At 39.8% G+C, this 23,464-nt stretch overlaps 4 protein-coding genes across 7 annotated transcripts in view; 1 reads left to right on the forward strand and 3 right to left on the reverse strand.

Annotated features, from left to right (window-relative positions):
* Positions 1-4,467, reverse strand: part of LOC145422052 (uncharacterized) — a 6,045-nt gene extending 1,578 nt beyond the window's left edge. The window contains exons 1-4 of the mRNA XM_080293299.1: positions 4,443-4,467; positions 4,268-4,350; positions 865-953; positions 1-83 (exon numbers count right to left, since the gene is read on the reverse strand). The exon at positions 1-83 is cut by the window's left edge and continues 26 nt beyond it. Of these exons, the coding sequence (XP_080149425.1) occupies positions 1-83; positions 865-953; positions 4,268-4,350; positions 4,443-4,467 (280 nt within the window). The remainder of the gene's footprint in view (positions 84-864; positions 954-4,267; positions 4,351-4,442) is intronic.
* On the reverse strand, positions 2,277-15,124 carry ccdc39 (coiled-coil domain 39 molecular ruler complex subunit). 3 transcript variants are annotated; one of them, XM_080293227.1, is made up of 25 exons: positions 14,885-15,010; positions 14,030-14,226; positions 13,827-13,946; positions 13,543-13,689; positions 13,280-13,438; positions 13,099-13,191; positions 12,881-13,009; positions 12,347-12,538; positions 12,153-12,256; positions 10,777-10,909; positions 10,135-10,329; positions 9,841-10,005; positions 9,624-9,761; positions 8,577-8,785; positions 8,372-8,495; positions 8,108-8,267; positions 7,907-8,013; positions 6,232-6,372; positions 5,928-6,107; positions 5,761-5,849; positions 4,758-5,673; positions 4,611-4,640; positions 4,443-4,496; positions 4,268-4,350; positions 2,277-4,154 (listed from the first exon to the last, which is right to left on the reverse strand). In XM_080293227.1, the coding sequence occupies exons 3-21, from the start codon at positions 13,929-13,931 to the stop codon at positions 5,499-5,501; spliced, it is 2,745 nt and encodes a 914-aa protein (XP_080149353.1). In that variant the 5' UTR covers positions 13,932-13,946; positions 14,030-14,226; positions 14,885-15,010; the 3' UTR covers positions 2,277-4,154; positions 4,268-4,350; positions 4,443-4,496; positions 4,611-4,640; positions 4,758-5,498. The 3 variants fall into 3 exon arrangements, with proteins under 3 accessions (XP_080149353.1, XP_080149351.1, XP_026005475.1); XM_080293225.1 differs by lacking the exon at positions 14,030-14,226 and having other exon boundaries at positions 4,443-4,493; positions 14,885-15,124; XM_026149690.2 differs by lacking the exon at positions 14,030-14,226 and having other exon boundaries at positions 14,885-15,124.
* Positions 15,125-16,368: 1,244 nt separating this feature from the next.
* On the reverse strand, positions 16,369-22,735 carry dcun1d1 (DCN1, defective in cullin neddylation 1, domain containing 1 (S. cerevisiae)). Of its 2 annotated transcripts, none has more exons than XM_080293228.1 (7): positions 22,568-22,735; positions 19,411-19,624; positions 19,127-19,295; positions 17,423-17,553; positions 17,258-17,340; positions 17,067-17,163; positions 16,369-16,982 (listed from the first exon to the last, which is right to left on the reverse strand). In XM_080293228.1, the coding sequence occupies exons 2-7, from the start codon at positions 19,580-19,582 to the stop codon at positions 16,906-16,908; spliced, it is 729 nt and encodes a 242-aa protein (XP_080149354.1). In that variant the 5' UTR covers positions 19,583-19,624; positions 22,568-22,735; the 3' UTR covers positions 16,369-16,905. The 2 variants fall into 2 exon arrangements, with proteins under 2 accessions (XP_080149354.1, XP_026005603.1); XM_026149818.2 differs by lacking the exon at positions 22,568-22,735 and adding an exon at positions 21,078-21,235.
* setd9 (SET domain containing 9) lies at positions 21,356-22,479 on the forward strand. Its single transcript, XM_026149807.2, has one exon. The coding sequence runs from the start codon at positions 21,413-21,415 to the stop codon at positions 22,289-22,291; it is 879 nt and encodes a 292-aa protein (XP_026005592.1). The 5' UTR covers positions 21,356-21,412; the 3' UTR covers positions 22,292-22,479.
* Positions 22,736-23,464: the final 729 nt, after the last annotated feature.

Here is a 23,464-nt window from a genome sequence, read left to right on the forward strand (position 1 = left end):
ACAGACAGCTTCTGCTGATCTGCCAGGCTTTGATCTGGCTCACAAGCCTTTCAGAGACATTGCTGCAGGAGATGCCAAAGAGCCTGAAGAGCAGAGCAGTGAAATTATTCAATCAAAATGTGTTGACAGAAGCACAAGAAATATCAGTTCACTTAAAGAGAGATGTTACTTTAAGAAGAAAAAAAATGGAAACTGTTCTCTGCACAGACATGACTAATGTGAGTGCACAAACATGACCAAAGAAGACTGAATTGAACTTCACTGCAACAAAACTTCTGCATCTGATATTAATAACTCCATGAATTCATTTTAGGAAAAGGTGCACTGCAAAGTGTATAATTCAACATCTCAGTTCCACACACAAATCCTCAAAGACGATACACGTTACCATTTGATTTTGCAGTGTGCAGTGCGTTCAGCCGGAGAGATGCTGAGTGTTGCCCCCACAATCAGAGATGAAGATAAAAAGAGGAATCTCAGGTCCATACTAAAGGCGGGTATGCTGAAGGTCGGTTTGTAGTGTGCAAACGTCTCCTAAGTGTCTGCTCAAACTGTCCCTGGGGTTTAAAAGAGCACCCGGCTCATGTGGAAGACTGGAGGAGGTCAGTGTAAGGTTGATTAACATGGCCTGTGCCGTGGGAGATGGGACAGTTATATATGCAATTAGACGCAGCTGGTTATTTCTGTGTCTTTCATTCTGGATATTCAATACACTGAATATTTTTTAAACTGATTTCCTGCTTTCTGCAGTCGAGCATTTCCATGGAAGATGTGTTCAAAGGCGTGAAACTGGATTAAAACACAGCATGTAACCGTGTAAGAAACCATTCTCAGCTACACACATTCCTTTAGTCTCCTTTCTACCTCCCAGGATCAAACTTTGGGTGTTTTGTGAATGTTTCTTTTTCTTTTAAGCAAGCAACGAAGACGAAAACGACTGTTCTTCGAGAAACCTGGAGAAATTACAGGAAAGCTGCCCAAGAGAGTTGAGAGTGTGTTGAAGAATAAAGGCACACACCATTTTTACCCATTCCTAGCACAATACAACTTTTTCCCCAGTGCTGTGTTAATCAATTATATTCCTTGTTAAATGTTAAATGATCAGTCAGGTTCTAACTGTAAATCATAGGATCACTTGGACACAAGTGAAGTTGAGAACAGCTGCACAGGACTCTCCCAGGTCTAAAATCGGTTATGTTGGGTTTTTTTAGTGCAAGACAGAGCTGACTGCGGTCAAACAGCATTTGTTATGGAGCACTGCGTGCTCAAAAAAGAAACATTTTAATCTCTTTGGCATAACTAGAAATCTATGAGACATGGTTTAGTTTTGGTTGATGAAAAATAATGAGGCGAACGAAATCATTTGCTGTGGGTAAAAAATGGTGAAAAGGTGTGTCAAAGTGGGACAAGGCATGAATGTGTGTTGCCACCTAGTGGCTGAAAGTGGAAGTTTCCATTTGAAAACCTTCAGATTCACTCCGTGATTCCACTGAAATGTCCTTCCAAGACAAAACTGTGACAGTTTCCCTTTTGTCAGACTCCACCCTCAGTCTCAGCTCAGATGGTTCTGATAAACAACAAGTTTTGGTGTTACTGTTCAACTTTAGTGCTACGATGAATTCATTATGAAGTGAGTAAAAGTGGCTGTCCAAAGTACAAAACAAAACCTTTATTATTGATGGCCATGTTCATTCCTTAATGACTCATCTCCTGATGGCTGTTTCCAGCAGGATAATGTGCAATGTGACAAAGATCAAATCATCTCAAACGGTTTATTTTTAATATGACAATGAGTTCACTGTATCCAGATAGCCTCCACACTCATCAGACCTTAATCCAATAGAGCGCCCTTTGGGATTTGTTAGAACAGAATTTTCACATTATGGATGTGAAAAATCAGTTCAGTATGGAGCAAAATGTTTGAGGATTGTTTCCAGCATCTTGATGAATAAATGTCATAAAGAATTAAGAAAGGTCTGGAGGTAGTTGTACCTAATTAAGTGGCCATATATCCAAACACAAGACAATGTCATAAACATTTTGCACAAAAATAATCTAGGTTGTCTGGACATGAAATGTATCAAAAACATTAATTTACTTTTATAAATAAAAATGATAAATTAGCATCTAAAAATTGTATAAAATAAGAAGAAGAAGAAGAAGAAGAAGAAGAATGGAAGTACGCCCATTTTCAAAACAAGTGCTCTCTCCACCTTCTTTGAACTGTGTTGCTGGCATGAACTTTAGATTTTCCAAAAGACAAACAACATCACAACTCATCATACAACTTGTTTTAATTTATTATTACATTTAAATGATTTGCATATAATTACATTATGTTGTTCCAGTTTTATACAACAATTGTTTCCATATGTTTTGTAGAAACAGAGGTCTCTACTACAAAGCAACTTCAGCATAACAACAGTATCGTTGGATTTACTTACCCTACACTGAGCATCAGGATAAAGTGTCACATAAAGCTAGTTATCACAGTTAATAATAATAATAATAAAAATAATAATAATGGATTGGATTTATATAGCGCTTTTCAAGGCACCCAAAGCGCTTTACAATGCCACTATTCATTCACTCTCGCATTCACACACTGGTGGAGGCAGCTACGGTTGTAGCCACAGCTGCCCTGGGGCAGACTGACACAAATTTAACCATTTTAACAGATGACTGCAGCAGCACATCATTCAGCGTGATGGTAGATAACAGCTGAAGCTGATTTCATTTGGGTGAAAATTGGGTCAAGATCAAAGTCAAAGGTCACACCAAATGTAAAAACACAGTAGATACGTTATATTACCCTCAGTTTTTATGGATTGACTTCAAACTTCACAGAAATATACTTTGCCTAAGAGGACATGCGTACCTGTTACCACCCAACATTAAAGTTGCCTTAAAAAAAGAAACCATATTGAGTATAATATAGTATACGAACTGGCATGGAGAGAACCGTTTATTCTCTCCACTTCAGTTTTTATTCTCAAAGGTAAGACATCAGCATGTTGTTATAAAAGCAGGTTGGTGTCAGCATGTCATAATTAAAAACATCCAAATTTTAGTACATCCCCTGCTTCTGGGGCTGCACATTAAACTGGATCTATGTAAACATTAAAGCTTACTGTCCCACAGCCCATTAAAAGAGAGCTGGAAAAAGCTTCATGTATACTTCATGTACATTTCCATCGGTGTAAAGGAGACTTTACAGCGGGATTAGAATGAGGTATTCATATTTTCTGCATCATTAAATGAATACATGCATATTTCTGTGACATTGTGACGCACAGCTTGTGCTTCATTCAGTGGTTTTAGAAAATCACAGCTTAACAGCTTGCAAATATGAACCATTTACTCCCGGCAGAGAATCTGTGTTGTGCTCAAAGCATGTTGTAAAAAGAAGAATCAGCGCTTCCAGAAAATTTTAAACCAAAACTCTGAACATCCTCTCCCATCAGCTTTACTTTTTAATCTCTCAGCTGCTTTTGTTTGTGCTTTTAGGGTTTGAGTGTAGAGATGAAATTGTTATACTGCAATATACTGTAATCCAGTAAGATGTAAACCATAACTGTAGTATAGAAAACTCAGGGTTATCTGGTTACGACGAAATCCTGTTTCCTCTGTTTTGGATACTTAGTAACTCAGTTTGATCACAAAGCTACAGATTTCAATTTCAAGCACTTTGATTCATCTTTAAAACAGCTGAATCGCCCCATCTTCAGGTTTTTGGACATTTGTCACACACAAGAGCTTATAGCTACTTTCATTCTTTACAAGCAATTCATTGCACAGAGGGAGTGGCCTGTTTCTGACATACAACAGGTTTAAAAGAATTGGATTGTTTGGTCATTTTTGTTTCGATATTCAATGTTTATCTTTCATGTTGAAGACGTTGCCTTATTCAAGTATTAGAAACACATCAGTTCAATTCCTCTGTTAAAGACTAATATAAAACCATCACCTGAAAATGACTATAAATATCTGCTGAAGTGAACTTTACATATCCCACTCAGATAACCGAGTCGAGCTATGATCAACACAAATCAAACGAGTAAAGACAAGCTTGTGAGGTGTCAGACTTTGGTGATGTTTCTAATTTTCAGACTTATACTGGAATCTGGTAGCTCCTGTCTGATGCGCTGGCCAAGCTGAAAGACATCATTTTTAAACCCATTATTTTGAGTCGCTCATTGACACACATACAGAACTGGCTGTTACAGTTTCTATCGACATTAAGCTTATTTTGTAAAAAGACAGGTACCTCGTTCAAGATCGGCTGAGCTGTCGTCTCATTTAGATCAAATGGGCCAGCGTACTGGACATAAGCCTGAAGGATTGCCACGTCTGAAAGATCAACAGAGAAAAATTAATCAAAATCAGACCTTTGATTTCAGGCCTCAGTGCAAATTATACACTACAATTTAAAAGGCACTTACATTCTGGCGTATAAACTGCAGACATTGCTCCTTCAAAAGCAGTGGGAAATGCTGCTGAAATGAGCACAGTTAAGGTCACATTTCATATCTAGACAATTTTAACTTATAACCATTGTTATTTAAAAGATCGATTTTGCATTTCCTTATGATCACTAAAGAGTAACTCACTGGTCTGTGCAGGCGTTCCTATTACAGTTACTAAAACATGAGCAAAGTTAAGGTCACATTTCATATCTTGACAGTTTTAGCTTATTAACATTGTTATTTAAAAGATCACCATTACATTTCCTTATGATCATTAAAGAATGTACTCACTGTTCTGTGCTACAGATGTGGCCAAACATCCAGCAAACAGGATCAGCAGCAGCATGTTGAAGCTTTATTCCAAAGAAAAGAGCGAAATCTGTTAAGGTGCAGTATTGTTCCTGTAGTCTGTCTGTCTGCTTTTAGTCTGTACGAGAGACTAATAGTGTTACAGAGAGGGAGTGGCCTGGTTGCAAAACTTCCTTGAAGAATTGGATGAGCAGGAACAATGGGGTCAGAACAAACCATGTCATGAAACATGAGGAAGTAGCACAGTTTTCAGACAGTGAGGCACTCCTACTCTTTAAAACATTCTCAGAAAAAAAAAATCAGCTACCAAAAAGTCGAACAGATTGTAACACACAAAGAAAGCACAGAAAACATTTCAGCTGCTGCTAAAGCTGGGTAAGAGAAATAGCTGAATACCTTTCACACTGTGTATATGTAGTGAAGTAGGTAGTTTAGGAAAGCTTTCAAGGTACCGCAGTCATACAAATACTCAGAGAGTGGCTTGTCAATAACATTTTATTGAGAACTCTTTGCGTATGTATGTATTTGTAAGACAAAACAAGCAAAGAAAAGGAGAATCCAAAGAAAAAAATCAGATTACACTAGATTCACAGAGTCTGAAAATCTAACAGATTCAAGATTTACTCTGAAATGAGTGCGACACACCAAAAAAGACACAAAAAACAAATGATCCTGAAACTGAGTAGTTCTCAATGGTAAAGCAGCAATCAGAGGAGAAAGACACTAAAGCTTCTTTGACTTTCTGCTGCTGCTTGAGCTGCTCGCAGAGCTGGAACATCTGGAGGTGGTGAGAGGAGGGGAGGTCGCAGTCAGATCCAGGCTCAGTTCCACCGTCTTCAGTGTCGGGGAGTGAGGCGCCGCGGTCCGGGGGCTGGCGCTGGCTGAGGATGCCAGAGACCTGCAGAGGAAAACAAAACATAAAAATGCAAAAGAAGAAGCTTCTTTGGAGGATCAGAGGTTTTATTAGGAACGGATGAAGCCTGACCTGAAAGAGGTGGAGCAGCGGGGGGAACTTGTCTTGGAGCTCCGCTGGCTGGCAGGAGTGGGAGAAGGAGAGGGAAGAGACAGACTGGCCTGAGAGAGAGAAAGCGTTCAAGTTAAAGGAGCTTCAACAGTAAATCAAAGCGTTCAATAATCCTTGAAGAACTGTACCTGCAGGAAATACTTCTCCATCACTGATCTGAGGTCAGGATTGCCCTCCCAGGCCTCATTCAGCATCCTGTCCACATTCTTGATGAATTCCTTCAACTCCCTCAGCTTAATGTCTTTCTCTTCGAAAGTCTCGCCTTTGGTGCCCTTTGCTGAGCGGACTTCTTTGGTCAGCTTAGAGAACTGGAAAATCAGCAGAGTAGCACACATTTATAACATGGCGCTGCTTCGTTCTGCTGTTGACTGGTCACAGGTGCGGCAGGTTAACAAATGTGCTTAGAAAACATGATGCAGTTGGACATCAAACCTGCTTTGAGGCTCTGTCAATTTTCTCCTGCTGGGAAGTAACTTCTTCGTTCATTTTGCTGACGAGGGCATGTTTGTTCTCTATCTTATCTCTCTCCATTCGCTCTTCTTGTGGCAGACTTTCCAACACATAGTTCAGGTCCTGAAACCAGAGCGCGGTGTACACACAAACACATAAAAAGAAAGCATTCACTGAGGCACACATACACAGGGATTCATGCAAGGTTAGTTACACTAGATGACTCCGATAGTTTTTACAAAAATTAACTGTTAATAATACTCTGCTATATGATACTCAAGCTACTCTTTCATGCTGGAAATGAGAACAAATACCAACACAGATTTTTTAACTCAAGAAGATTAAAAATGGTAAATAACATTTTACTGTATAACTGCTGTTGACCTGAGACTGGTTCTTATAATGTGGAAACTAAGCAGCTCTCACACGGAGCTTATTATTAATTGTTAATTAGATTGTCATTAAATGTCATTAAACTCCAACCCCCTCGATCAAATTCTGGTTTATTTAATAGATAAACTGATGGACAATATGCAGCTGAGAAAGATACTTTCAGCTCTTTCTGAGCTACACAGAAACACACCTTCCCCCACATGTGTGCGCATAACCAAGGACGCCAAACTCCTTTTACATCATGAGCCAAGTGCAGTGGCCTGTTAAAATTCCCTTTCTGACAGCGTGAAGAAGATTAACTACACATTTAGTCCCCAAGATATCTTGATAAAAGACAAGGAAGTGCAATTTTATTTTATTTTATTTTATTTTATTTATTTATGTTTTGTTTTTTGTTTTTTTGCCTGTCCCATTTGGATCTTTAGCCATCAGAATTGTTGTCTGAAGGCCAAGAAAGATGCCAAGCGGATTTACTTTACCAATTGGATCATCGTGGCCTTGCCATATTGGTCCATTTGATTGACCTTTATTATAATTATGTATTTATTTGATTTGATTTTCAGTTGTTACAGACGGGACAGACATGACTGGGGGATAGGACAGGGAGAGAGAATGAAAGAAAGAGAGGGAGAGAAAGAAAAATAGAGGGGAGAAGAGATGGTGAGAAAGGGGGGGTGCAATTTTAAAAGTACGTCTCAGTTTTTCTACATGATGATGAAAAAGAACTGCTGTAGTAAATGAAAGAAATGTGTCTACTGGGCCACACTGGAGTCTATGTTAGGCCAATTCTGGCCCTGTGCCTTGTTTTTCACACCCCAGCAATAAAAAAACAAAGTCATCTGCAGGTTAGCACTAAACTTCATGAATTGTTTCACCCCCTGAAACTCCTCTCTTCAGATGTTGCATGTGATACTTGTGATACGAAAGTAGCTCCCTGATTGCATAGTTTCATCTGTTATCTGACAGATAAATACGGAACCAGCATCCCAAGTAGTCAAAGTCATCTTTCATTTTATCAGCAAAGAATAGCACCAGCTGGTGGTTTCTACAAACACAGGAAGAACTGAGTATACAAGACTATTTTAGACCCAACTCAAAAAACATTAACACACTAAACTGCTTTGTGTGTTTAGCCTGTAGTTCAGCCTTGTGCTGAACATTATGATGACAGACTTCACCTAATTCCGAATTAGCTTGAGGTATTCAGCATTTAAGTACAGGTTGCTTTTTCTTAGTACTAGCAGCTACTATAAATAGCAAAAACCTGCATATCCTGTTGAAGCTCTTGGATCTGCCTTTTCATATAGTTCAGCGTCTCTTGACCCACATTCAGCTGCCCTTCCAGTTTCACTTTTTCCTGGTACATTGGACCTAAAGAGGAAAAAATGACATAAAACTTCCTGGTGATAAGGGGGACTTTTGAGTTGCTGGTTTGGTGTCATTCCATCCACCCTCTCATACATACTGGATTCATTCACTTTGTTCAGAGACTGGCGAAATGCAGAGTTACTGTTGTTGAACAGCTGGATGGTGTTTTCCAGAGCTTTGTTTTCCAGCTCCACTTTGTGGATTGTAGCATCCAGCTCATCGCCTTTCCTCCTAAGCTCCTCTTTCTCTTGTGCAGCCTGCAGAAAAAGCACAGAGTGGTCATTCAAAGTGATTGTGTGGTGCTGTGGGAAAAAAAAAATCAAACCATAGTCTGCTTTAACACAGCAGTGTGTGTGCAGACCTTTGTGATGTAGTAAGCCTGCGATTTCGCCTCTTCTTCCTCAGGAGGTGCCATGGAAAGGCTCACAATCTCGAAACATTTCTTCATCGTGTCAATCTTGGATAGTTTCTCACTGAGTTCAGCACTGAAACAGAAAAAAATCTGATAAACCAGATGCAAAACTCAACTGACAGCAAAGTGGATAGTCTTGTTCTTTTTGTCCCACCTGAGTTTCTGCCTCTCCTGCTCACTGATCTTGAGCTGCTGGCTGAGCATTTCTTTGTAGACCTTAATCTCATCCTCCCTCTCCTTCATGGTTGTTTGTAGTTGCAGCAGTCTCTTCTCCAGCGACAGCACGTTGTCAGCCTTGCTGTACAGAAGATCCCTCACACGTTTGACCTGTATCTTTAACATTTGGTGCTCCACTTTGTTTTCCTGATGAGAAACACATGAGGCTAACAATAACATGTGTGGTCCATGGGGTATCCATCCATTTCCATGTGATCAACAGAAATTTTAATGTTTTCAGTCCTAACCCACATTGGTTAGTGAAGAAAAAACAGGCTAATTATTTACTATTTATTAAAACACCCATTGTTTGACTCATTATTACACTTTTTTATTCCACAAAAAGATGAGACATCATGCTAACGCTAAACTAGCCAAGAACCCAGAGTGTTGTTAAAGCTGAGCGAATGCAGACCCCACCCCGTCAGCTGGACCCTGAATGTGTGTCCTCATTAGGATAGGGATTTATGTTGGTGTGTGGGACTGTAGAGTATAGGGTTATACTGATAAGTGTTTCAGGTCATTTTTCAGAGAAATGTGAAAGTAATGTAACAAGTTAGTTTCTCCTGAGGGTAATTAAGTTATGTACTGCATGTGTTCTGTGTAGTACAGACAGTACATTACTTATTTTAAGTGACAACACCAACAATGATCATAGCAAAGAGTAAAAAATACCTTCAACACGCTTAAACATTTGACCACACAGCATGCAGTCGATTTGCATGAACGTAATGTCTTTGAAATAATGGTGTCGACTCTCACAGTGGAGCTAATGAAAACCTAATGAGAATCAATAAGAAACTGCTAAATTCTTATCAATTCCCATCCCTACTCCTAGGGGGTCATCTGATTGTTGGGTTGTCTCTGTGTTATTGTAGGTTCTTTAAAATAAAAGCTGAATTTAAATTATAATGGTGAACATAGCACACCACAACCACGTGCCTATGAGCATGATGCACTGAATTAGCCTCCATTAGTTAGTTACCTGCTTCCTCAGTCTGAGAGTCTTCAGCTCCTTCTCACTGGTGTTACGGATTAGCAGGAGCTCCTCCACCTTACTGCTCAGATCTCTCTTCTGAGCTTCAGACTTCTCAATCTCTTTCCTCAAACTGCGAATATCATCCTGCCAGAGACAAACAAATGCAATACGTCAGATGGGATTCATAAAAAGGCAGAATAGTACAGCGAAGCATCAGATCGACCTCAGCCTCCTTGAGAGTGTCGGTAAGCACTTTGGCTTTCTTCTTTTTCTCTTCGAGTTCTTCGGTCAGCTCAGCGAGCTTCCTGTCGAGCATTTTCTTTTCTTCTTGGTTAACGTCACCTTTCAGCTTTGCCAGTTTTGTTTTTAGGAAGATCATCTTGCAATTCTACACAAAGCAGGAAACAAGTAAGGAAGGAAGGTTTAACATGTTGGTATTTCAGCACCAGAGTAGTGAAAGCTGGCTAGCGCACACGTTCGTGTCTGTGCGTGAGTGTATGATTTTTGCTAAGCGTGCCTGGTCACTTATGGTCATCTGGTGTCTAATCAGGTCCTGTTCCAGTTTTCTGAGCTGACTCTCCAGGCTGTTAATGGTGGATTTACTCTTTGAAACCTGCGAGATAAAATCCTTCTCCTTTGTCTTAACGGCCTGCAAACGCTCCTTATGATGCAACAGCTCCTCCCTGCAGTCACGCAGCTGGACATCCAAGTCCTGTAGCACAGCACAAGCAAAGGGTTACACAGCAGGTCTGAGGCACCGAGCTCGGAGTCTGCTCATCTGGGTTCTAGCAGGTGAATTATTAAAAAACCCAAATTTTAAAAAGTGAAATTGAAATCATGCTACTTCTGATTACACCATGTGATCATCTCGATTCTATTACATCACTGCAATTACAACAGACCTTTAATGAGCCTTGAGGTTTCTGCAGCCTTCCCTTGTATGGTGTTAATACATCAGTACAATCAGTATATTTAGTTCATGCTATTTAAATAACACTGTTTTATAGTTTTGTAAAAGGTTTTTCTTTTTCTTGTATGTCTTATTCATGCCATGAAAACAAAACCAACATAATAACGAGTGTAGGCAGAAATTCTTAGACAAAGTTCTTATTCTGTGCACAACAGTTCTCTTCTACCTGGATCAGATTTGGCAGCTCACCTTGATGGCCTGTTCCTCATCCTTAAGAAACTGATCCATCTGTGCAGCTCTCTCCTCCTCACTAAGGGCTGTCTGAGTCACCACCTTCAGCTTCTCGTCCAGTGCAGCGTTGTATGCCCTAGCCTGCCTGAGTCTACAACACAGACACACACACAGGCATGTATATTTAACAAGCCCTGCAAAAAGGCGCAGATTTATTAGATAACCTCTAAAAACAAAAAAGACAAATATTTTAGACATTGTCAAAAAGTTGTTGAAAACTAAAAATGATATTGTTATTTTTTAGGCAAATAATAAACAGTATTCATGTTTTTATACCCAAATATGAGCGGGCACACTGGACTTCTCTAAGAGGTCAGAAAATAATTAACAATCAACCACTCAAACTATTTTTCTGTTCAGTAAATAATTGTAATTTGCCATCTTCATCAAATAATAATAATAATAATGTGCTTTACTGTTTTCTTTTGTTTTTTTATTACATTTTGATCATTTAAAAAAAGAGCTTACGCATACTGGTGGATTAACTGTTACAGAAACAATAAAAAATGATTTTCATAATTACCACTACAGTTAATTGGGGGCACTGAGTGCCAATCTACCTGGCATGTGTAAAAAATTAGTTCTTCCCCTTTTTAAATTATGAATTAACTGTGATTAACCTCATTATTTGGAAAGCTGAGTACAATTTCACTCACCACAATCGTGCCTGATTACTGGCAGAGCTGTTAAATCAAGAAATTGCTTAAACAGAAGCCATTTCTTGGGCCTCCAATGAACCACAGTCAGAGCCAACAGCCACAAATGGAGAACAGTGGTGAACTCATCCAGGAGGTCACAAAAGAACCAGAACAACATCTAAAGAACTGCAGGCCTCACATGTCTCAGTTAAGGTCAGAGGTCATGATGCAACAATAAGAAAGAGACTGGGCAAAAATGGCACGTATGGGAGAGTTCAAGGATAAAACCACTGCTGACCAGAAAAACCCACAAAGGCTCTTCTCACATTTGCCAAAAACATCTTGATGATCACCGAGACTTTTGGGAAAATATTCTGTGGACTGACAAGACTTTTGGAAGCTTTCTGTCCTGTTAAACTAACACAGCATTTTCTAAAAGAACATCATACCAACAGTCAAACATGGTGGTCGTAGTTTTAACTTTTTACTTTTATAAATCTGCATTTTGTATTTGCTCCAATTATGTTTGTCTAATATTAAAACTTTTTTTGATGATTGGGAAATGTGTGTGTATGGGGGAAAAGAGGCCAAATACTTTGTCACGGCACTGTACAGTATACATGCAGTACATGGGAAAGAGGTAAAACATCACAGTGCTATTTTATAGGCAGGGATGTGTCGTAAGATTCCACTGACTTGTCATTTTTATCCTGGATGTCTTTCTTCATTCTGGATATCTGGGATGTCAGGGACTCCACGTCAGAGGTTGTTCTGTCCAGTGTGTTTTTGCAGGTATTCAGCTGCAGGACACAAACATGAGCATTGACTGACAAGCTCTTAGAACATGAAGCTACTACTCCTTTAGATACAGCACAGTTTGAGGAACTGACCTCATCCTGCAGCCTGCTGCAGTTACTCTCCTGCTCCTTCAGATCCTGTCTCAGTTTTGCTCCCTGTCGGTTGGTGAGAGTTATCTTCCTCTCAGTTTCCTTGTTGTTGCTCCTCTGAGTATCTAGCAAGTTCTTCCTCTCTGTTACCGTGGCATTCCTTTCCCTCATAGCCTGGTTCAACTGGGCAACTTGCTGGAATGATAAAGGAACAACACAGGTGTTACTCACGTGTACTTCAATGTTAATTCACATATTCTTGGCTTTCCTTCATGTCTTTTATCAGCAGAAGTGTAAATCCCCATGTAAATGACCACGGCAGACCCAGTGGCATTTTGATCATCTTTATTTTACCGGTTGCTGTACACACAGACACAGAGCTGCAGCTCTCCCGCTGCCAGCGCAACATAACAACAACAACCACATTCACCAAAACTCCAAACTTTTAAGCCGGCATGGCGTGGCATATGCTGCCACGCAGATGGGTCAATCGCACCTGCAGCAGCAAACCACGCCCCACCACACCGTACACTTTACCAGAGCACACTGCTGCATGTCTTCATCCCGTTGCATCATCTGCTTGATAGTATTTTCCCACTGGTGGATGAGTTGCTGGGCCTCCAGGTGTGCCTGCTGCAGATTCTCTGTAGTCTTATCCAACGCGATCTGTTTGGACAGGAAAGGAAGCAGCAGTCATCCTGAAGGAGGTTTTTGTAACTGCTTTGGTTGTCTGCTGAGAATCAGTCTCACATTACCTGAGCAGATAAAGTCTCAGTCGACTCTTTGACCAGTGCTCTTTGCTTTTCTTTGGCTTCCAGTGTCTTCTTCTCTATAGCCAGAGTGAGTGACTATATGAGGAGAGATCAGACAGTTGTTAGCAGAGAGTGAAAACAGCTTGATCATCCATATTCCAGAATTTATTTTTATTTTTTTAACCTTGATCTTCTGCTCGTCCTGCTGAGCATACTTGATGATGGCCATTGTGTCCTCATCTTTACGCGCCGACTCCTCTAAAAAGACATCCATGGTCTGCTTGTCCCAGTTCATCTGCTCCATAAACTCATCCAACTTCTGTTTGCCCTTGAAGATGTGGTTCTGGCAAGATGGGCAAAAGTTCAGAAGGTCATTTTGGTACCAACAGCTAAACTAAGCCAAATCCTGTATATGATGTGTATATACAGATGTTTATATACACAGACCTCTATCATGTCTTTCCTCTCTGCTAAAGACTTGAGCTCTTTCTCCATCTCAGCAGCCTCCTGAGCCTGGCGACCGTTCTCTCTATCTGAGAGAGCTGTCAAGTGTTTCTCAAACTCTTCCTCTCTTTCCTTTGCCTTGCATAGAGCCTGTGAGCAGAAAAAACATCAGAAGAACAAAGTAACACGCCATGATACAGTAACTACAAGCCAGTTACAAAAGTCTCACACACGACACACACTGGTACGACAAACGATAAATTCACAATATGCTCTAATAATCTCACCTCAGTGTTATCCAGCTCTTGTTTGGCATTCTTTAAGTATTCAGTCATTATCTTCTTGTGATCTTTATTTCTCTCAAGCATGTGCTCCAGCTCCAGCAGCTCCATCTCTTTTCTGCGAATCTGTTGTTGAGCAAGTTACCAGATAATGTAACACAAGAATGTTTGAATGTTTGAACAGGGCTAAGCAACACTTAGCCACCTACCAATTTTTTGAAAAACCTTAGGACTTGTGAACTCAGGCACTGCTACAAAGTGGTCTACATCAGGGATGTCAAGCAAATGAGGCCAGAAACAGCCTATTGGAAGGCTCTGGTTACAGCTGTCAGGGGGTTCAAGTCTATTCCAGCTGCAATAGGGTAAGAGGAAGCGCAGACCCTGGAAACTCCATATTCGTCCTGTGCTTTGTAAAGTGAAGGCTAGATGTACTGACAAAAGACTGAAAAATAACATATATTTGTAAAACTGCATTTATTAACACATCAGCTGTCCTTCCTCTGTTTTAGATAAACATAAATTGCTCGTTCATTGAAGGAGGAAAAATAACTGATCAAGAATAATACTCTGGTGATGGCTTAAAAAAATGGGACCCAAAGAGCCTTTCCACTATAAAGGGTGTTTCAGATTTTGATTTTAATCATTGCTGTTGCTCAGCAGAGAACTTACTATTTGAACTTAGAGAAATCAAAAATCGGGGGGGGGGGTTAAAAATATATGAAAAGCATAATGCATAAAGTGGTCTGACCCTTCTGGTCTAGATACTTACAGCGTCAATGTAGCCCCAAAACAAGCATATTCTCTATTACATTGTGCACCGTATATACGATATATATATTCTGGCGTTTTTGTCGTAAAGTCAGAGAGGACGCAAACAGACCTGACAACAAAGCATGAGACCCCAAGCAGAATTTATTTTACGTTGTGAGCATTACAGTCATTCAGAGGCTCGTTCAGAGATCCCGGATTCCTCTGTTAGATTTGTTTGACACTTTAGATTACTTCACTTACTAAAACTATTAGTTTGGCGGTGAGATAAACAGTTACTACGTTCCCACACTCACCTCCTCAAGCAGTGCCTTGTTTTCAGCGTTGGGCTCGGGGATAGCAAAGTGCTCATCCCAGCCTGTGTCAGGCAGAGCTGTGTTAGTGCTAGACATCTTATTCTGATTAAGACAGCCTTTCTGAGGGGGTTAAAGTAATACTTATTTCCACTAAGATAGTGTCAACTCCAGCTTTTAGCTGTTCCGCTGTTGCCGTCTGTTGTCAGTCGCCCGTAGCAACCACGCATCCATATAAACGCGTCAACGGAAGTAAATAACGCGAGACTACAGTGAAGCACCCATAGAAGTACACTTGAATATATGGAATGAAGTTTGAATATGTAGAATGAAACTTGCATATAAAGAAAATGATCTTCTGAATTAACTAAATGAAAAGTGACGTCAAATTTGTTTCCATTTTTATCACTTCTCTTCCTCTTTGAGATGTGCTTCAGCTTCTGCTTGAATTGCCATCTCAGTTGACATCTCCATCAGTGATGTTAAAAGAATAATACAAAATCCAATGACCCGTTTCAACTAAGCATATTATAGCCTACCTCTCTAATTCTCTAACTGATTAATTACTATTTTAGGAAACAGCTGTATGAGAATCAGTTGGATTTACCTAAAACCACAGGTCCGTTAAGTTGTAACAACCTCAAACTTAAAGAAGCTTCTAATAGTTATGGGGACATTAACCTGCCGATCATAAAACATGGCATCACATATCAAATTTGCTCCTTAATGTAAATATTTAAAAATCAGCCAATCACATAGTAGCAACTCAATGCATTTTATCATGTAGACATGGTCAAGACAGCCTACTGAAGTTAAAACTAAGCATCAAAATGGGGACTAAAGTGACTCTCAATGCGACATGTCTGTTGGTGCCAGACAGGCTGGTCCGAGCATTACAGAAACTGCTGATCTCCTGAGAAAATATCCAGTGAGCAGCAGTTCTCTGCCTCGTTGAAGTCAGAGGTCATGGGAGAATGGCCAGATTGTTTTCAGCTGATAGAAAAGCAACAATAACTCAAATAACCCCTTGTTACAACAAAGGTGTACAGAAGAGCAACTCTGAACATACAGCACATCTAGCTTTAAACTACATGAGCTACAGCAGCATTAGACCACAGCAGGTGCCTCTCTTCAGCCAGTAACAGGAAATTTTGGCTACAGTTCAATGACAAAGACTGCCTGGACTCAAACTGGTTTCATGAACACCACAATGAGTTCACTGTACTCAAATGACCTCAACTCAGTCCAGTGGAATGTGGTGGAACAGGAGATTCTCATCATCAAGCCAGCAAATCTTTGTCATGCCGTCATGTCAATCCTGATGAAAATCTTCGAGGAATGTTTCTAGCACCTTGTTGGATTTGTGCCATAAAACATTAAGACATTTCTAAAGGTTAATGAGGGTATTTGGCAATAAACCAAACAGAGACTGACTTTCAATGTCTCATTTTCTCTTTCTAAGTATAAATGCACAGAGGCTTGGCAACTTTAAAGAGACCAAACTGAATTATTTATTTTATCCTTACGCATCCATGTTTAAACAAACAGCATTATGATTTAAAAAATTACAATCAATGTTTGATACTGACTTGTAACACAAACATATCATAAAACCAAAATCAGGAAATGCACACTAGTATTAAAATTCAGTATTTAAAGAACGACATCCTCTTTGCAAACCCTTGTGTTTACATTACAGTTCAAGTGTGTATATCTACCTGTATCGGAGTGCAACCACATCAGAGACCCACGTGGGATCAAATGGAGACTCCTCTCTAGTTGGCTTGAGCGCACACAAAAGCCCAATACTTTAGATAAAAGTTTCAAACTATCACGTGTTAACTAACAAACGGATATGCCTTTTGTACATACACATAATATATATAAAGTCTCTGCTGTGTAAAATATTTCAGTCCTGAGGGTTGAAAAGGCAACATAGTTCCCAGCTCAGCGTGACTCCACTGTCCTCCAGTCACTGATTTTGTAGAAACCTCTCATGGCTGTTACTTCAGTGAGAGCGGACCTTAAACTGCAGTGCTTTTGGTTCCGATGTGTGGTCGCGCAAACTCCACAAAATCGTCAATAAGGACGGGCCACGCTCCTATCGAAGAAGCAAAACAGATTCAGCGATTTGACTCTGAATAACACGTTTCAAGACATGACTGCCAACGAGAAATCTACAAACCTTCCTCGTCGTAATTCGACATGTCGTCCGTGATCATCGTGCTGAAGTCTAGTAAGAGATTCCAAGTGTCCTTAGGAATCGATCTTTTATGGTGTTCCTGCAAAGGATGAGGAGCAAAGTTTATTTCTGAGAAACGATGATACCTGCGTACTTAGCATAGCCTTGTTATGATTTATTTATTGTAAACTTACAACTAAAAATTTGTTCCACAGGTCCAGGAACTTGAATCTTCCCGGGAGAACTAAATTCCAATATGCAATTGCCATTTCTAAATCTGTAAGAAAAACAGTATTCAATCGAAAAGAAATTCAACCAAGAAAACAAAAACAGCCAATGAGCATTAAAAGGATTCTTACCCAAACCTTTCTGGCCAGGATTCTTTGCAAAATTAAATGTAAACTGGTAGAAGTCCTTAAATTTCCTTGAGTCCTTTAATTCTTGCTCTATCTTAGGCAGCTGAGCTTTTAGCTTCTCTATGCTGTCACACCTGCAGAAGGATAAAAAAACAAAACAAAACACTGTTGCTGTCCAGTGGCTAAAAATGAAGCGGCAAAATGTAGCAACTGGTTTATATCTGACAAAGTCCAAGCAGACCCTGGAGCCTTTACAGTTGTGATTTTATAGCATAAAAATATAAATTATCACAGAACTTTACTTTGGTGTCGCCGTTTCCAGAAAAGTTGGGGCAGTGTGTAAAATGTAAATAAAAGCAAAATATAATAATCATCAGAATCGTTTCAGCCCCACATGAAACTGATGTACGAGGGCAACCCCAAAAGTAAGGTCTCCTATTGTTTTCGAAATACATAGGAAATACAAAATAGGAGACCTTACTTTTGGGATTGGCCTCTATAAGGAGGATCGGATCAGATCAGATAAAGACTGATATTTCTTATTACTTTTTGAACAATATGCTCATTTTTATTTATTTAGTTGTTTATCTTTAGCAACACAGTTTAAAAAAACAATTTTAAAAAATGGGTCAGACCAGAAGAACAAAGCTAGAAAATCTTTGCAACCCGCAAAACACCACCTGGTGGAACACCTCCCAGCTAACTAACATGATTGTGTGCAAAAGGCTCCCATGAGCCACATTAGAGCATGCGGAAGGGATCACTTGCACATCTGTGAAGGCACCGTTAATGCTTAACGCTACGTGAAGGTTTTGGAGCAACATATGCGGCCCATTCAGATGTACGGACATTGAATAAAGGCGTGGCTAAGATTGATCAAGCACAAGTTGTTGTGGTCAACAGACACATCCTGGACAATCGTCCATTCTGACACTAAAATTGACCAAAATTTGCAAAAAACACTCAATGCTTTATTCAGTATGATCTGAAATGCTAAATGCTAAGCCCATGAGCTTAGCAGAAACTTGTTTCCAGAAGTCCAAGTAGAAAGCCGTTTTTCCACATGGGACCAGAACTTCTCTTGCAACACCTCTATCGCCTCCTAGAGGCCATTAAAAAGAATGCGGGTTTTTCAGACCAGGAAACTGCGACCGTTTTTTATACTACGTTCAGATGACAATTTTTACAGGAAAGGAATTTTTTTTTTTCACTTCAAAAATGTCAACCCACAGTCAGCACGTACTGCATTAACATGAAGCGAGAGCTGAAGAGCACTAACGGTGACATAAAAAGAGGCGATGCAACACAGTGGGAATTATGCCTCTGTGCCAAAATCTTTGATATGTGATGCTGATATCAAATTTGATATTATTTAAAAAAAAAACAATTAAATTTGTTGCTACTCAACCTCTAGTGTGATGTCTTTTTCTATTTTTTTTAGGAAATACAGCATTTAAAAACTTTTCCAATCTAAATTCTGTTTTTATTTACATTTACTGTGCTCAAACAATTTCGGAAATATGTTTGCATCTTTCTCCAAATAAAATCACAAAATAAGCATTTTTAAATGAATACGTGCATTTGCACAACAATCCACCCCATCAGTCTTACTTAAAGTTACACCAGTGTTTGAATGATTGTTGCACATCACACATAGGAACACAGTTTCCCCCCTCTTCTTTTACCATCTGAAAATGTTTTTCTCACCCCTGTTCTGTCATGCCTTCCATGAACTCCTGTTTCGAGAACTCGCACTGTGTTGCTGCCCTGAACTTCCAGGCGATGAGAAGGACGCTTATACTGGCAGGGTCCAAACCCAAGTCGTCACAGAATTGCTGGATCCCATCAATGCCTATTTTGTTGTCGTCATGAGGATCTAAGAACAAGAAAAATGAATTAACTGATTAACCATTCAGAGTATTAATTTCAGTCCTGTGCTGTGTATACAATTTCTAACCAATGGAAACATTATAGCGGTGCTTTTTCTATACCTCTGTATCTGTTATACAGCTGCTCAAGCTTCTTCTTGTCTAAGGCCCCCTTTAGATTTGAAATGTAGAGCTCTGGACTTTGGAAAAACTTATCTGTGGCAACATCTAGCTTCCAGTCATTCTGTGCCAGGCAGGTCACTGCAGTCTTCTCACTGGATTGTGTAAAAATCATGAACTGGCGAACTTTATCCTTCTGCGAGGACTTCAGCTTGTTCTGCACAGACACAACACACAGGGCACATACTCAAATAGCCAAAATACACAAATAGCTGAAGGTATGAGGCAGCAACAACAATATGGAGTAATTTTTTCACGTATTAATTCCCTGTGCGACTTGCACAGAATGGGAGATTACAATAACACTGCAAAGCGTACCATCTGAATTTTCACACAATAACCTAGGGCTGCTCAATTAATCACATTTTAATCTCAAGTACGATTTTAGCCTCCCACAATTAAATGAATGTGACTTTGCAAATACTGAAATGTGTGCTTCACCAACAAAACGCAGAGCAAAAGCAAATCAAATGCTCACTAAATCAGCACCTGACCGTGTGCCTGTGTGTCTCAATTATAACTGTTACCTTATAACAGTAATATAGTCTGCACATCCATGCAGCTCACAAAGACACGCTGACATCAACAGCCAATCAAGATTCTATTTGGCCAAATATTTCTGTCCACTAAACATAATGAGTAGTAAAGGCTTCAGGTAAAGGGTAAACATACAGGACAAACAAAAGATTTATCTCCTTTATTTACTTTCCTAAAGTGGCAATGCTGCTAGAGATAGGATCTCCCATATGTGAAGTACACTGCTTCGAGTTTTATTCACATCCATCATGCAGGTACACTGAATGGAGTGAGAAACTTTAGATTTTGCTTATAGGCAATGCACATGGGCCAGGTGAATAAAGACCTGATGTCTCTGCAAAGAGTAATTTATAAAGTTGAATTAACAGGGATGTAGCACAATGTAAATGTGAAAGAAGTGCACTGCTGATTTAAGTTTGTATTAAGTTTTGGTACAGTGTTTTTCCTTCTCTGAGGCGCACTAAATTCAGGTGACTTTTGTATTTTGATACAAAGATATGAAGGCGGTGTCTTTACGTGGCACTGCAATAAAAACAATTCTGTAATTGAAAAAATTATAAATAATCGTTATCTCAGTACTGAACGAAATAATCGTGCCGCTCTTCAATAACCACAAAGGGTAGGCTAGCTGTTAGCTACAGTGAACTCTGGCGAAACACATCTAAATCACAGTAAGAGGGAACTAGCAGCGATATGCTATGCTGATTGCATTTACCGACTTCTAGTGTATTGACTGGCGGTTTCCTTGTCTTAATATCAATACTACTGATAAAGTTACGCATTCCACACGACAACGATCTAAAAGTTGTCATTTTATGTGTTTAAATGATAGCAATCGTAGTTAGCTCACTGTGCTTGTTGGTTAGCCCCACTGTGAGCTACTTAGCTAATGCTAAAGGAGAGGGGGCTGTTTGTTTTCATTATTTCAGGCGAATTTAAGGTATTAAAAGCAGTTTTAATACTATGATATGAATCCGAAGAGATGTGTTTTTATACGTTTATGTGAATGGGTACATGTTATATTTGCCCCTACAAACAATAATAAAATAAATAAAAAAAGAGTAATTTCATACCATGTTTGTCACTGCCGGGCTACTCTTCCTCCCATCCAGCTGGCTTAGTGCCCGTAAAGTTTTTACAAGTCGCGTAAAAAGTTTTTCCGGTTGAATCACAGCTCTTCAAAATAAGAGCATACAATTTATAGCCTATAACCTATACAACTTCCAGAAGTGTTAATTATCGATTTTTGTTCCTTATCAAACATAAAATACATATCTAAAGATATTTAAGCAAAACAAATTTAAAGTTCGTTCTACGTTTTGAAATAGCAACAAGTGTTTGTTTTTTTTATTTTGAAGCAAGTTATCGGAAACGACTCGACGATTCATCCAAAGAACCTCGTTCTTCAATGTCCGACATACAAACAAGTCTCTGGATGTTTACAGTTGTTTTGCGAAGATTTCAGAACAAATGGAAGTCCTACCGACACAGGTTTGTGCCTTGGGTAGTCTTCAACCTGTCTAAAAATGAGAAAACACTGCGGAAGGTGACTGAGCGCTCGAAAGATAAGCTAGTCCCCGATGAGGAGGTTTCACGGAGCCTGCTGGCGCTCTTCAGAGCCCTGTTCAGGAAACATGGGTTTCATCAGAGGCAGTTCCAGACTCCATTTATGCTGCAGCTAACAAGTGAAGCAGAGCAGGTTGGAGGAGATCCGGTGTGCGGACAGGATGCCATGTTACAGACACTGGGATTCTGCATTGAGCGGAAGCCTAGCACTTTATCCTTCGCAGGAACTGGAGTCTTTGTCACCAAGGGATTTGTACCCAAAGGAGCAACAGTTGCAATGTATCCCGGAACTGTTTACCAACCCTATGAGCCCATTCTTCTTCAGTCCATCAGAAACCCCTTTGTTTTCAGATGCATTGATGGCATCCTGGTTGATGGAAATGACAAAGGCATCTCTAGGATGGTGTTCAAGTCGTGCAGTGGAAGAGACAGAATAGGTCCTTATTTGACCAGCGACACAAGCTGGCTGACAGACACTCCCCATAACCCCCTGGCTGTGGGTCAATATGTGAACAACTGCTCCTACGAGAGGCCTGCCAACGTGTGCTACCAGGAGTACGACCTGCCAGACAAGTTTCCCATTGAGCTCCGCCAGTATCTCCCTAACGTCAACTACAGCCAGGGTACACAGAGGCGTCTGCGGTGTGTTGTGCTAGTGTCGCTCAGGGACATTTCAGCAGGGGAGGAACTCTTCTCTAACTACTACACCATTGTGCATTAATATAGTTTCCAAAAGCCTGCATCTGTGAAATTCAAACCATATCTCCACTGTATTTAATTAAAGAAAAAAAAGGAAAAATCCAACCGCTCCCTTTGTACACTGGAACAAAGGCAAAGCTTTTTGTTGTTGGTTGCTTTAACAGAGCAATTTTGTAACATTTGTGGATGAATAAAGTATTTGTAATCTTATTTGACATGTGTACCACAACCTTTTCATTGTTGATAAGACAGTAATTTCACTTAATATTAAGTATATGAATTATGGTACCCTACTTACTTGTGGTTTGTGGTTCTAGCAGAAAAGAAAGAATGAAGTTTCCCTCTTATTGGCTGAGTCAAAAGTCATCACAAGTGCTGGTTTAAGAGTGGTGCGCTGATACTGCTGGATGGTCCATAGAGTTGCTCAAATGTTTTAGCTAAAAGCTTAACAACAATCAAATGACCCAACAGTGGGATAGAGAACTCCCTTTTAACAGGAAGAAACCTCAGGCAGAACCAGGCTCAAGGAGGAGCGGCCATGTGCCGTGAGGGGAGGAAGACAGGACAAAAGACACACTGTGGGAGAGAGCCAAACATAAAAATAACTATTGATTAAATGCAAAGTGATGTATAAACATATAGAGAGTGTGAAGAATAAACAGTCAGTGAAGTGTAACTAAGGGAAGGTTTGGGGTTAGTTATCCAGCCCTTACTATAAGCTTAATCAAAAAGTAGAGAGTGTGTCTGTCCCGTTCCACAGAAGAGGGGCCTTAAAGCTAAAGGCTCTGCCTCCTATTCTACTAAATATCCCAGGAACCACAAGTCTGAGAGCAAAGTGCTCTGTTAGGGTGATATAAGGTCTTGAAGATAAAATGGGACCCGATTATTCAAGATCTTGTATGTAAGGAGAAGAATATTAAATGTGAGTCTACATTTAACAGGTAGCCAATGAAGAGAAGCTGATATGGGAGAAATATGCTCTTTCTTTTTCTAACAATGCAAGCACGACTACCAGAGATCAAATAAAACCTGGCCATTAAAACAGCTTTGCTGTAGGGGAAGGCTTAAATATACAGAATCTAAATTTGTTTTTTAAAGTAAACAGGGATATTATATCCAGTCACGTGAGTGTGCCTCACAATTGATTATTATTGTATGCTTCTCTCATATTTAGAGAATAATCCTCTAAATATGT

Source organism: Astatotilapia calliptera, chromosome 18 (genome assembly GCF_964374335.1).
Source record: "Astatotilapia calliptera chromosome 18, fAstCal68.1, whole genome shotgun sequence".
NCBI lineage: Eukaryota > Metazoa > Chordata > Actinopteri > Cichliformes > Cichlidae > Astatotilapia > Astatotilapia calliptera.

Bases quoted from the DNA above. Each gene is read 5' to 3' on its own strand.
- setd9 (XM_026149807.2), top strand. From the start codon at position 21,413: ATGTCCGACATACAAACAAGTCTCTGGATGTTTACAGTTGTTTTGCGA.
- dcun1d1 (XM_026149818.2), bottom strand. The intron at 17,341-17,422 runs GTAAGAATCCTT...TTTTTCTTACAG, and splicing joins TCCTGGCCAGAAAGGTTTGG to ATTTAGAAATGGCAATTGCA. The intron at 16,983-17,066 runs GTTTGTAGATTT...CTTCTTCGATAG, and splicing joins GTCGAATTACGACGAGGAAG to GAGCGTGGCCCGTCCTTATT.
- ccdc39 (XM_080293225.1), bottom strand. From the start codon at position 14,980: ATGTCTAGCACTAACACAGCTCTGCCTGACACAGGCTGGGATGAGCAC. The intron at 13,192-13,279 runs GTTAAAAAAATA...CTCCTCATATAG, and splicing joins AGGACGAGCAGAAGATCAAG to TCACTCACTCTGGCTATAGA. The intron at 6,373-7,906 runs GTTTTTGCTATT...CTCTGGTTTCAG, and splicing joins AGCTTCAACAGGATATGCAG to GACCTGAACTATGTGTTGGA.